Raw genomic sequence first — 12,045 nt, forward strand, 5'->3', positions numbered from 1 at the left:
TATATGTAGTGTTAATCTGGATTAAATAAATTTTATTTTCTAAGACGAAAATTTAAATATTAAGTAACTGAATTGAGATAGTATGAACAAATCAATGATGTAGAATTGAATCTTAGGCTATGTGAAGTTATGGAAGTTTGGAGGAATGGAAGCCGCAATATGTATGATTCCATGCATAATATGATTTTCACTAAATTGGACACACACACACACACGTTTATATGCATTCTCATTTCTCATTCATTTGTTTGGCCTGGTTTTCTCTAAACTCTTTGTTTTTTGATGTACAGTTTGCATTCGGCGGACAAATGAGACAGCTTTTCCATTTAAGAGTGCAACTCACTACACGTAGTACATACCTTCCCCTTCCTGTCTTGCCCAGATTGCGTATCGCTTGTCAGTGCACCTATAGGGATGGCCGGATAGGGACTAAAATCTAAGATATTCTTTTAGATTGCGCATTTGTTTTATTTCATGAGTTTGACATTATTAACCCGCCATGTCAAAGTTCATACTTAATTTCCTTTTTAGTTGACAAATGATCATCTATTAACTACATATACATTATCATACTGATGGTTAAACGTTGAGGCGTACAAGAAATGGGGCATACTTAACTCGAGTAATTCCAAACATTCCAAGAAATGGATCTTTCTTTTCCTGGGATTGGTACATGCTCTGACATTTGAATTTGCATCCTAAACGCTGTTGAAAAGATTCAGTGATTTCGCTTGCCAATTGCAAATTACTCCTATAATCCTTAATATAAAACCTATTTAACTAATTAGATTAGATTAAAAAAATTAGTTAAATTAGTTAATTATAAAAATATGAATTTTTTTCCTAAAACACTATAATTATCTTTCCTAATATTCTCCCTCTCTCACTTACTTAATTATGATTAACGCTATTTTAGAAAAATTAATAAATATGAAAAATAAGTTTTATATTTAGAATTAAAATTAACTTAATAATTAGGTCTTACATTAAAAATCGAAAGAGTATTTAAATAATTCAGAAACATGGCGAAAACCAGAACAGTCATTTCACCCAGTCATAAACCAGTAATTAAATTTAGACTTTCAAAAGCCACTCGAAAAGGGATTCCGAAAAACTTGGTAAGCCCAAAGGTCCCACGTATGCGGAAAGAGGAGTAGGACAAAGCAAAAGGCCAGGCATGATAATGCGGAGGTAGGGTCACCCATGGGCAATAGATAGGGCTTGAGGAGTGATTGATGTGGAAGACGATCCTCTCTTTTTCTCACCGTCCAGAAGCATTTTCATTACAATCTCAATAAGATATCATAGAACAGGAAGCAAATCTATAAGATATCATTATTTGCGTGCTAACACATACGGACGTCAGGTAGTCCAGAATATTACTTACTCCGTTTCTTATTATAAGAGACGAATAACCGAATTACGTTAATAAAAAAAACAGTTAAAATTAGTTAAAAACAATCAATGCGTAAAAAATAAAAAGTATAATTTTTTTTTCAAAAAGACCTTCATTAATAAGGAAAGAGAGCATGAAAAAGAACAATTAAATTATTAAAAGAAAGAGAAATGAGAGGGAGAGAATGTGTGAGTTGGAGACAATAAATGTAGGTAAAATAGAAAATCAAAACAAAAAAATAAAAACAACTTTTAAATGTTTCTTATATATAAAAACATGCTATAAGTATCAAATGTCTTTTATAATAAGAAACGAAGGCAGTACTTGCTAAATAAATTTTGCCAACCAGAATAACTGTAAAGATACAAAATATCCCTCTTGTAAGGTTTCTTAGTGCTCCAATTATTATTTCATTCGATGACAACTTTCCCACATCAAAATTGAGAAAATAAAAAATTAAGAGATTCTTATGTACAAATATATTTTGACGCCCATTCAGATCTTTTGAGGCATTCCCTTCGCAGTTATCTGTACACGTGTTATAAATAATAACAAATGAAATCAAATATTTAAAAAAAAAAATCAAATAAACGACATTTTTGCAAACCAGCAAACCGGATTTGTAAGGCTTTCCTCAAGACTAGGGGAATATCTGCTGAATGACTGTCTCTGCATTGCCATTGTATTGTGCGAGCAGATGAATAGCATCTGCTCTAGGCAAAGCCAAAAACTCCTGCATTCATCCACAGACCCAAATATGAAAAATTGAAAATATGACGTGATTGTAAAATATTTCAAAAGAAAACTCTTAATAACTGTTGGGGAAAGAATGACAGGAGATCCATTATTAAGAGGGGAAAAAGGAATAAGCAGGAGATTTTTGTTTGGAAGAATGGATGGCACGACCAAGACTGGTACTAAAGCATAAACCAGGGCGCTGCACGGAACTCACAACAAACATGTGACATAAATCCGTCGGCATACGGCTTTAGACTCATATGCACGGCTACAATTACAAATTGAGTTCTAAATGATTGCTTGTGCTTCAGTTATTGAGTATAAACCTTGTGCTGCCAACGAGAAATTTTTGAACGACTCAAATGACTTGAGTTGCCATTATATAAGGGACCCGACTAAATCATTGTTTTGAACACTGTTGTAAATGACAGAAAATTTCTCCTGCATGCGATTTGCAAGGTAAGACAGTCAGGAAATACGTTAACCCACCTAAGCACGAGACCCAATCCTTGATATTATGATTATGCTACGAAATTGAAAATGGAGGAATCTAAGCAAAGGCATCTAGAACTCACCATTACTTTGAGTATTGCATTTTCATCGCAAATGACATCCCTAGATGACACTTGGGTCGGACTGCTTCCATCTTCTGACACCCTAGTTCCCGAAGATACCGTAACCTGGGAAGAACCATGTGTGCAGCTATCTGCATATGACTTAGACATGGATACAGAAGCAAGGAAAGGAGCATTAACTTCCTTCAAAGAATCAATCCTCAAAAGACCTTCAAAGCGATCTTTACACATTTGAAGTTTAAACCACTCGTTATGTGTGTAAAGAGTTGCTCGCATTATTTTCATGAGTTGAGGTTCCTCAACACCGAGCCTCCTACCAACTGCCACCTATCCAATATGAAATAATATTTTATAACCACACTCATGTTGCCCGATAGCATAAAAGACTTAAACACAAACTGATTTTAAAAAATGTCCAATGATGAAGTTTTGAATAGTACCCTTTCTTTATTTATCTTTCTATATGGGGAGAAAAAAAGAGGTATGAGTGGGGGGAATTAACAGAGTCATCAACGAAATGTCGTAATCTCAAGTCAATCCATAAGATGCCTTTGCATGAGATCGTTTAAGGCTACTTGGAAGTAAAACATAAATGAAAGGGCACTACAAGCAACCTTCCCAACTTTTTTAATCAGGTCGCTGTTATGTAAAATAAATAATAGTTATTCATTATCTGTTACTAGCCGTTAAGGGTAGATAAGGGTCACATAGATAAGGGCCCTAATCAGATTATCTGGTCATTGAATAAAACTAAGGAGCAATTCAGTTTCTCTCGCTTCTTTCCTTCTCTGTTTTTCTCTCTCACTGTCTCTATCTCTGACTCCCCTTTCTTTCTGTTTCCTTTCCCTTCCCCCCCTTCTCTCTCTCATCACATACCACATCAGTTGGCCTCATAAAAAAATAACTAGGAAGTTCAACAGAGTAAATAATTTTTTTGGACAATTGACAAGATGACTTCATAATGGAATCATCTTGAGTCAAAACAGAAAGGGGCCAAGCTGCAATTGCAGAAAAGATCAAATATGAGAATGAAATGACTGCTAATATAACATTATAGCAAGTACACATTACCTGGAGAGAAGCAGCCAAAGCATGCAAAGGCAAGACATTTCCAAGAGCATCTTCGTTCGTATGAAGTAAGGCCAGAAGAGTTTCCTTCAAGGGCTTTAATAGAGCAGGATCATTAGCTGCCAAAGGACCCAAATGGGAGCAAGCAACTCTTAAAGCAGCATTATAATCACCAGAGCTGACCAGCTTGAGAAATTCAACCTATAACCATCAATTCAAATAAAGGCTTACATTCTGGATGCAGTGATGAATAGCCCAGAAAAAGCTCCTCTTCCACAAAGAGAGTAGGTTATAAGAACCGTTCCTTGATTGAAATTATTAGCAAATAACAAAAAGTGAATTCACTTACCTGCTTAAGTTGGAAAAGCAACACTGAATTTTGCACAAAGAAGTTTGGATCAATATCATTAACTTTGTCAACAACTTCTGCAGCCATTCCTTTGCTAGCTAATTCCTTCATTGCCAACATTATCTCAAATTTATCCTCCATACTGTTAACTTCAAATGCAGAAAGCTTTTCAGATCCCTGCAAAAAACATTACCCGGTCAATGATTGTTCTGCCAAAGGAATAACATCAGATCTAGCAAACAGATACCTGTTTCTCCTTTGACAAAGTAGAAATAACGGTGCTTATGCTATACTCTTGTTTATGCTCTTCAAATGAAGCATCAAGTGAGTAACTATCATCATCATATCGTCCTCTCCACCGCTTACGTTTATTTCTTTCCCCATTTCCATGCAATCTGCTTTGCTGCAATACTCTTAGATTTTCCAGTTGCTGTGATCCACTGGTGCTACAGTCTTCATGATTGCTTGTGGGTTCGGAAGCATATCGTACTTCAACATCCACTTGTTGCATACTAGTCACATCAGCATTATTTTCAGGGGAACCATCTGTGTGAGCATTGGTAACAGAAGTTTCACCATCTGAATGCTTGCCAGCATTGCAATCAAGCTCAAGAGAACAATCTCTTGATGAACAATACCCGGAGTCTTGTTGACTGAATTTTACATTTGCTGTAACCCTTTGCTTGGGAAGTACTAAAGTTCATAAAGATTGACAAGGGAAGAAAACAAAATGATCAAAATCAATATGAAGGCATATATTAATTGAAAAATGGAATTCAATTTTCAGAAACTCCACTATTTGATTATAATTCATGAAAACATCTAACAAACGTAGAAGAAGGAAGCTAATTTAAATTTATGAGATAAAAATACCATGAATTGAAAAAAAAAATTCAAAAGTTAAAAGAACTAGGCATATGAAAGAAATTCTGCACAGACACAGGAGCAGGGAGAAACAGAAGAACACTTAATCTTAGGTTCAGCAGAGAAGATAATGTTATACCAGAGTCAACAATGCCTCTGTAAACACAATATTCACGAACAAGCTGATCGAGTAGTGGGACATCCAGTCTCATCCGACATAATTCATTCTGAAAAAGAAAGATATAACGATACAGAGTTGAAAGGAAAACCCCAAAATAGAAGTTAAGCAAATCAGTATGAAGCAACCATGCGTTATTTCTGTGAGGACCATCCCATTATGCATCCATGTAACTAATATTGGACATATAAATGTGTAAATGCAAAGGCATACTAGTATGAGTATCTCTGCTCTTTCCTCTCTGATGCTTCTAATATATTACATCCCTTCCTCAGACAAGGTGAAAGTGAAAGAAAATTTGTGTTTTAATCTTAATGAGACATAAAACCTCCATTTCTGAGGAGATAGAGGACAAAACTGCAGTCCATCTGAAGGTTAAATGTATAGACTCTGATTTTAAGATGTCAACCAAATTTTGATCCAGAATTTTGTTTGTAGGCATTAAAGAATTTCATTCTTAAAAAAGACAGAACAAGAAACCAAAAAAAAAAAAAAAAACTGCCTGAATATACTCATTCATAAAATCTACCATATTTTGGGTACAAAAACACAAGCACTCAGCCCAGTTTGCAATTGACAATTTTCTGATTAATATTAATTTTGCATGCAAACTTGTCAAACAAAATAACTTTTTTTCCCAAAATGACTGATCTTAAGAGGTGAAGAGTAGAATTGTCTAGAAACCATCACTGTGCACTCTTATACATTAATCCACTAGAAATGGCGCAACACAACTAGTTTACCTAAGAGGTGAATAGAATTGTCAAGAAATGAGAGAAGGTTAATATTATTAATGAACTCCTACGAATACCGTACTGAATCAACATAAATTATAGCAGTAGGAGAATCGCTAGCTTCAAAGCAGTAAAATAAATAAATAAATAAATTTACAGGCTTATACCAGAACAGCATAAAATGAAGCCACGGACAACCAAAAGAGAAACAGACCACGGAATATATTATAACCTGAAATGCCTGAAATAGATCACCCTTAGCAAATCTCAAGCTATCAATTGCCCCTTGTCTGGTAAGCTCTACAGCATGTGCAAGAGCCTGTATGTCAACCTGGTTTCCAGAGTCAAACAGATTGGGTCGGCTTACACATGGGAGAGGCATCAACATACGTTCATAGAAAAATCATATGACCAACATACATGTGGAAGTACATGCATCAATGCGTTTGCACAACAATGGCAACAACATCCACGACAACTTAAACTTGCCTATGAAGTTTCAGAACCAACAGCCAACAGAAATATCTCACCTCACTGAACGGTGGCAGTTCATATAGAGTGTCCTGTGGTGCTGCAGGAGGGTCACGCTCCTCTAGGAGCAATCTTTCATTCAGATCTGAGATTTGTGATGTTACACCTTGCCGTAAGCAGTATGCCCTGTGAATGCTGCACAAGAAAAAACGACCAAAAATAAAAGTCTCGCCAAAAGGAAAACAAGCAAACATTATAATGAAAAATGAGGCATGGTTTAACTAATCACTGGAATTCAATGACAAAAAAAGATGATAAATAATCTAACCTTATCAAATATCTCAGAGCCATTGAAACTATTGGATCATAAGCTTGCAAATGAGCTCTTAACACAGAGGACATCAATCCAGCTAGGTCAAACCTTCTCATTTCAGACCACTGCAAATGATAAAGCAAGCATGATCATGAGCTTAACCAATGCCTGCCCCATTAAAAACTAATGAAGCATCTAATTATAACGTCAATAAAAGAACAAAGGAACATAGTTCCTAAGATAGTGAATGGCACTTGAATGAGCTCCTCTTAATCTCAAAAGAAAAAGGAAAAAGATCCCCCACGGTAAAGAACAAACTTTTTTCTTTTTTCTTTTTTCTTTTTTCTTTTTGACCAGGGTAAGGAAATAATCTGATCCTCGATTTCCACAGCAGCAATGAATCTACCCTCTGTTCACCACAGTTAAATCTTAGACTGTTCGAAGGCACACCATCTTCCTCTGGCCACATATTGACCATGTCAATCCACGGGCATGCTTCTAAGGAAAAAGCTGGTTGGCTTAAAAGACCCCCCACCACACGCACCAATGGTATAAACATATCAATACAACATATATAATCAAATTAATAAGAAGCCGCACTATTCATAAACCACAAACAGTGGGACTCTTTTCAACTCTGTGCCCAGCCACCAGAATCTGGTTTGCCAAGTGATATTAGTTGCAAAGTGTCTGTACACAGTAGGATAATGTTGGGCATCAAATATACGAAGCCAAACAGGAAAGAGAACTTTCCAGGAACTACCACAAAAATATTAGGAGGCTCCGCAACTACTGTGCTATTACTAAGAAATTTGAAATTTTTAGGCACCTACAACAAAAGGTTACGGCCAAAGGTAAAATTTTGTTTTGCTGGGAATATCTACTCGAATCCTGATTTTACTCACAGAAACCTTGACGCTATTTTGCCTGATTACCTTCCTCGATAAGACTGCTTGTTCAATGATTGCATTGCGTATAAGTCATTCAATTTCTTCACAAAAGTGAAACAGAAATCAAGAGCATGGGTTTTTATGAAATTATTTCTTCCTCATGTTCCTCTCTGCCTGAATAAAATAAGAATGCACACCCACCTCATTTGCTACGGGAGAACTTTGATCATCTTTGTCATATATAAAAGCGAGTAGAACATGCTTGAATTCCTCATATGCTTCCTTAAATATACAGACAACCGTTAGAATCCGCATTGAGCAAAAATAACCATAAAAAGAAAGACTGTATTCGATGATTGCCCAGGTACCGGGTAAGCATCAAGTGCACAGGGAGCAAGAGACGTCCTTAGACAGTCAATTGCAGAATCGCGATCTTCAGTCTTCCCCTTCCTAAGAAGCTCAATAAATTTCTACACGAAGTAAAAGAAATAAAACGTACACTCGGGAAGTCAGCAAAGTACAGGATAAAGTAGACAAAAGGCAGAAGCACAATTGTCCGGTGCAAAAAGTGCGGGAGAAAAATGAAGCACAGAGGATAGTATCTCCTATCATGAACCTATTTATTCTCCACAATACGGGATTAAGCAAAATGATTTTTTTCGGGGCATCTGCTGAGGAAGCGCAAAAAGCAGGGAGGCTGACCTGCTTCTGCAAGCGGAAGAGAATCTTGTGGTCATGGAGAATAGAAGGAGCGTGTATCTGGAGGAGATCCATGGCAGCATCAATGTCGCCAGACTCTAGTGAGCGCCTGATCTGGCGTATAACCAACCTTGAATGATAAGAGGAAGACGAGGAAGGAGATGAGGAAGAAGCAAACGAGGAGAAGGAGGAGGAATCTTCAATCAAATTTTCCGATTTAGCGAAATCGACGACAAGATTGTCGAGAGTTTCCCAGTTAACAGGGGTCGACTCCATTATCTTTTTATTGAAATTGTGAATTTTCTCAAGAAAACTCGTGAACCTGAGATCCTGATGAAGGGATTTTGATTTTCCGCGTTGAAGACTTGGCAGGGAACTCCGCTACAACAAGAAAGGCGGCGATACATGGTAAATATGGATCGCTGCTTATATTATCTCTGCCAGGTGTCTGTTAAAATTAAAAATTAAGAAAACCGCTTCTACAATCTACCGCCAAGCCGCTGGTCAAAAAAAAAAATCTACCGCCAAGCCTTTTTCCATTTTTTCCTTAAATAAATTTAAAAGTTGAAGAAATTTACCCAGTTTCCGTCCGTCGCCCGATTGACGTCATCCCCAGATCACCTATAAACGGACCGTCGTTGGGAATGATCTCCCGGCAGCAAATTATCTCACCAAAACGGTGAGTAGCTTCTGTCCTTGTCCATACGACTCGCCGTGAATCAGCTAAAGCTGAGAAGATTCTAGACCATTCAACAACAGGTGGAGATTTCTTCTCAGGCGAGCCCGGTAGGTGGCCATGAAAAGATAATTCCTTCTATTTATATGAAACAAAAGTGATATGTATGACCAAAAACTGAATACTTGGTCCATGAGCTTTGTAATTAGTCTTTAATTATTTTCAAATTCATCCTCGTGAAGGTTCAGCTTTTTTTTTTTTTTTAAAGGTGTTTATTCCCATGTTATCTAGGCTAACTCAAATGGCAAGAGTGACGTGAGCATAAAAAGTGGTCTAATGTTAAAGCATTTTAAGGGGTGTTTGGATATAAACCAAATCATGGTTTCAGAAGTACTTTTACGGATTACGAAGTAAATATGTTGAGGAAGTTATCTCATTTTACGAAAAAATACTTCTAAAACCGTAGTTTTAAAAATGTCAAACACCCCCTTAATGCAACTTTTTTGTCATGTGTTGCACCATTCCTTGTCCTTCCACCTCATCGCCACTTGGCCAACCCTGCCTAGTTACTAATTACAAGTCATGGTCAATGTCTCATAGTAGCATCTTAGTGCTTGTTTATAAGATTCTTTAAAACTAATTTTTTAATCATAATTTATAAAATATGAGACAAATATATTTTAAAAAAAAGGTGTGCCTCAACTTATAAATACTTAATTCATAAGCAGCTCCAAATAAATTTGAAAGCAAGCACTTGAACAAAAGCAAACTTTAAAGATAAATCTAAAACACGAAGTTCATTATCTAAATTACTTATTGAAATCTGAGGTAAAGCTGAAAGACTAAAATATTTTTCATATATATGATCCCATTTTTGTAATGGTACACTGCGCCGATCAATTACTTATACTGTACAAAGTTTATATAAGTATTTCTTTTAATTGAAAGCAATTCTAAACAGAGATACTTCTTTTAAAATATATTTAAACTTTAACCCACCGCCCTTATGCTAAATTTAACTCTGGTTAGTATGCCTATTTGTTTTTATTTTGACGGGAAACGGTGTTTTTTTTTTCTTCGGGGGAACACAGATTGCCGTTTGTCGAAGTTACAAAATGTTTGTAATGGGCCGGCCCAAACTATCATAGGTCAGTCAATGAGAGTGCGCAGAAGTGTTTGTTTGGACCAACAAAAAATATCAGGCAATAATAAGAGGCGCAAAATATGGGACAATCTTCTGCAGCCCCATTATTGAGCACTGGCCTTTCATGATTTAGATTTTGATACGCAATTAGATTAGATGTTGAGTTCGTATATTATAGGGTTAAAAAATGAATCGCATTATTCATAATATATAAATATTGTTTTTCCATTATTATAATTCTAATTTATAAATACACATATTATTGAAAATTTTTTTTTGTCAGAACACATATTATTGACAATGATTTGTTGATAATTAATAATGTTAACGCATCCCTAGCACCCCTTCTGTTTTTTTGGATGGGGGGAAGTGGTAGTTGGGTGGGGAAGGGTAGGTGTAACAGTTATAATGGATAGAACCTTCTTAGGCATGTGGGATTTTGGCGTTGCTAGTTGAAATTTAGCTACGGACCAAAAACCATGTAACCCCATCGCCCGCAGTACTTGCTTCCAAATGGACCACTCACTTCCTAATTTTGGGCCTGTTCCGCAGATTTTTTTCATTTTTAAAATTACATGACCAAATTGTCAATGTGTGAGATGAGAGACGTCTCCTCATTGAATACCTAGCAAGGGAATTTCCGAAAGAAAGACAATCTTCTCATAAACAGTAGCAATTTGTCGTCGAAACGCTAACGCCATGCTAGGCATATGAAAGGGGTTTCAAGAAGGGCGATGAGATCATTTGAAAATTTAATTACTTTATAAGGGTCATTAATGTCATTTGACCACTTTGAGTCCAATTCTTTCCTTTCTTGATTAGCGGATTAGGACTATGAAATAGCTTCACCCATTCTAAGTTTTGGTTCTTTCAAAAAACTAAGGAGATTGGGACAAATATTTACGGGGGTAAATTTTGTGGGAATAGAAACAAATCAATTTTACCCAGTTTTGGACAAATTAAGGGAATATAATGAAAGCAAAAGAAATATTTGGACATTGTCGTTGGGTGTAAATCTTTTATTGGTCAGTGCTTGGCTTCTTTCACCGGAAAGTGTATATCTCATTATTTTGTGTTACCGCTTGACCGCAACATAAGTCACAAACATTTCCTGGGGATGTTGACAAATATAATAATCAACAATATATTCAAGTCCTCAATCTCATAATTGAATTCAAATATTGGAGTTATGCATTTGCTCTCTCCCTCTCTCTCTTGGTAAGCATTAAACATTTATGTACGCTATGTTTGGTACGGGGTTTTCGGAGGGGAGGGGAGGGAAGTTGCTCCCCTCCCCTTGTTTGGCTGGTATAATTTTTTAGGAGGGGAGGGGAGGAGCTCCCCTCCCCTCGTTTGGTTAAGATGTTTTTTAAAGAGGGGAGGGGTTCTTCTCCCCTCCCCTTCCCTTCTAGCCTCCCCTCCAAAAGTGGGGTTTTTTGGAGGGGAGGTGAGAGATGATATTTTAATTCCTTATATGCCCTTTCGATTTGTTAACCTCTAATCAATCATAAACATTTCTACATAATAGAGTTCTTTTGAGCATCTAATAAGAGGTTATTAAGATAATTATCTCCAAAATTAGTGAGCATTTGTAAACTTTTTTTCTCTTCTTCTAATTCTAAGAGGCCGTTGGTATTTTCTTTCACCTTCAAGGTCTTTTCTCTGATTGAAATCTATCACTTGTGACTTTTTGTCTTGATATTCTATAAGTGTGTGACTGTATCTTGTAAATCAAAATTAGTGAATTGTATTATATATATATATAGTTATATCTTAACAAAATAAAAAATGAGAAAATTCATTTAAATTTTATGAGGCTAAAATAGTCAATTTTTTTTTAGAACAAAATAAGGTATTATTAAAATTGCTCCCTCCCCTCCCCTCCAATCAATCCAAACAGGAGATCATTAAAATCCCTCCCTCCCCTCCCCTCCCTCCCCTCCCCTTTGT

At 36.3% G+C, this 12,045-nt stretch overlaps 1 protein-coding gene across 2 annotated transcripts; it reads right to left on the minus strand.

Annotated features, from left to right (window-relative positions):
• Nucleotides 1-1,774: 1,774 nt before the first annotated feature.
• Nucleotides 1,775-8,621, minus strand: LOC114719193 (uncharacterized). 2 transcript variants are annotated; one of them, XM_028904653.1, is made up of 12 exons: nt 8,279-8,621; nt 7,945-8,046; nt 7,778-7,858; nt 6,702-6,811; nt 6,433-6,568; nt 6,135-6,233; nt 5,130-5,217; nt 4,374-4,672; nt 4,127-4,303; nt 3,781-3,978; nt 2,710-3,036; nt 1,775-2,129 (listed from the first exon to the last, which is right to left on the minus strand). In XM_028904653.1, the coding sequence occupies exons 1-12, from the start codon at nt 8,549-8,551 to the stop codon at nt 2,037-2,039; spliced, it is 1,983 nt and encodes a 660-aa protein (XP_028760486.1). In that variant the 5' UTR covers nt 8,552-8,621; the 3' UTR covers nt 1,775-2,036. The 2 variants fall into 2 exon arrangements, with proteins under 2 accessions (XP_028760486.1, XP_028760485.1); XM_028904652.1 differs by having other exon boundaries at nt 4,374-4,819.
• Nucleotides 8,622-12,045: the final 3,424 nt, after the last annotated feature.

Source organism: Neltuma alba, unplaced genomic scaffold (assembly GCF_004799145.2).
Source record: "Neltuma alba isolate B1F8T4 unplaced genomic scaffold, ASM479914v2 tig00011897_pilon, whole genome shotgun sequence".
Taxonomy (NCBI): Eukaryota; Viridiplantae; Streptophyta; class Magnoliopsida; order Fabales; family Fabaceae; genus Neltuma; species Neltuma alba.

Coding starts and splice junctions, on each gene's coding strand:
- LOC114719193 (XM_028904652.1), bottom strand. CDS start 8,551: ATGGAGTCGACCCCTGTTAACTGGGAAACTCTCGACAATCTTGTCGTC. Junction 8,047..8,278: donor TCTTCCGCTTGCAGAAGCAG/GTCAGCCTCCCT, acceptor TACTTCGTGTAG/AAATTTATTGAGCTTCTTAG. Junction 6,569..6,701: donor GCTCTGAGATATTTGATAAG/GTTAGATTATTT, acceptor TTTCTTGTGCAG/CATTCACAGGGCATACTGCT.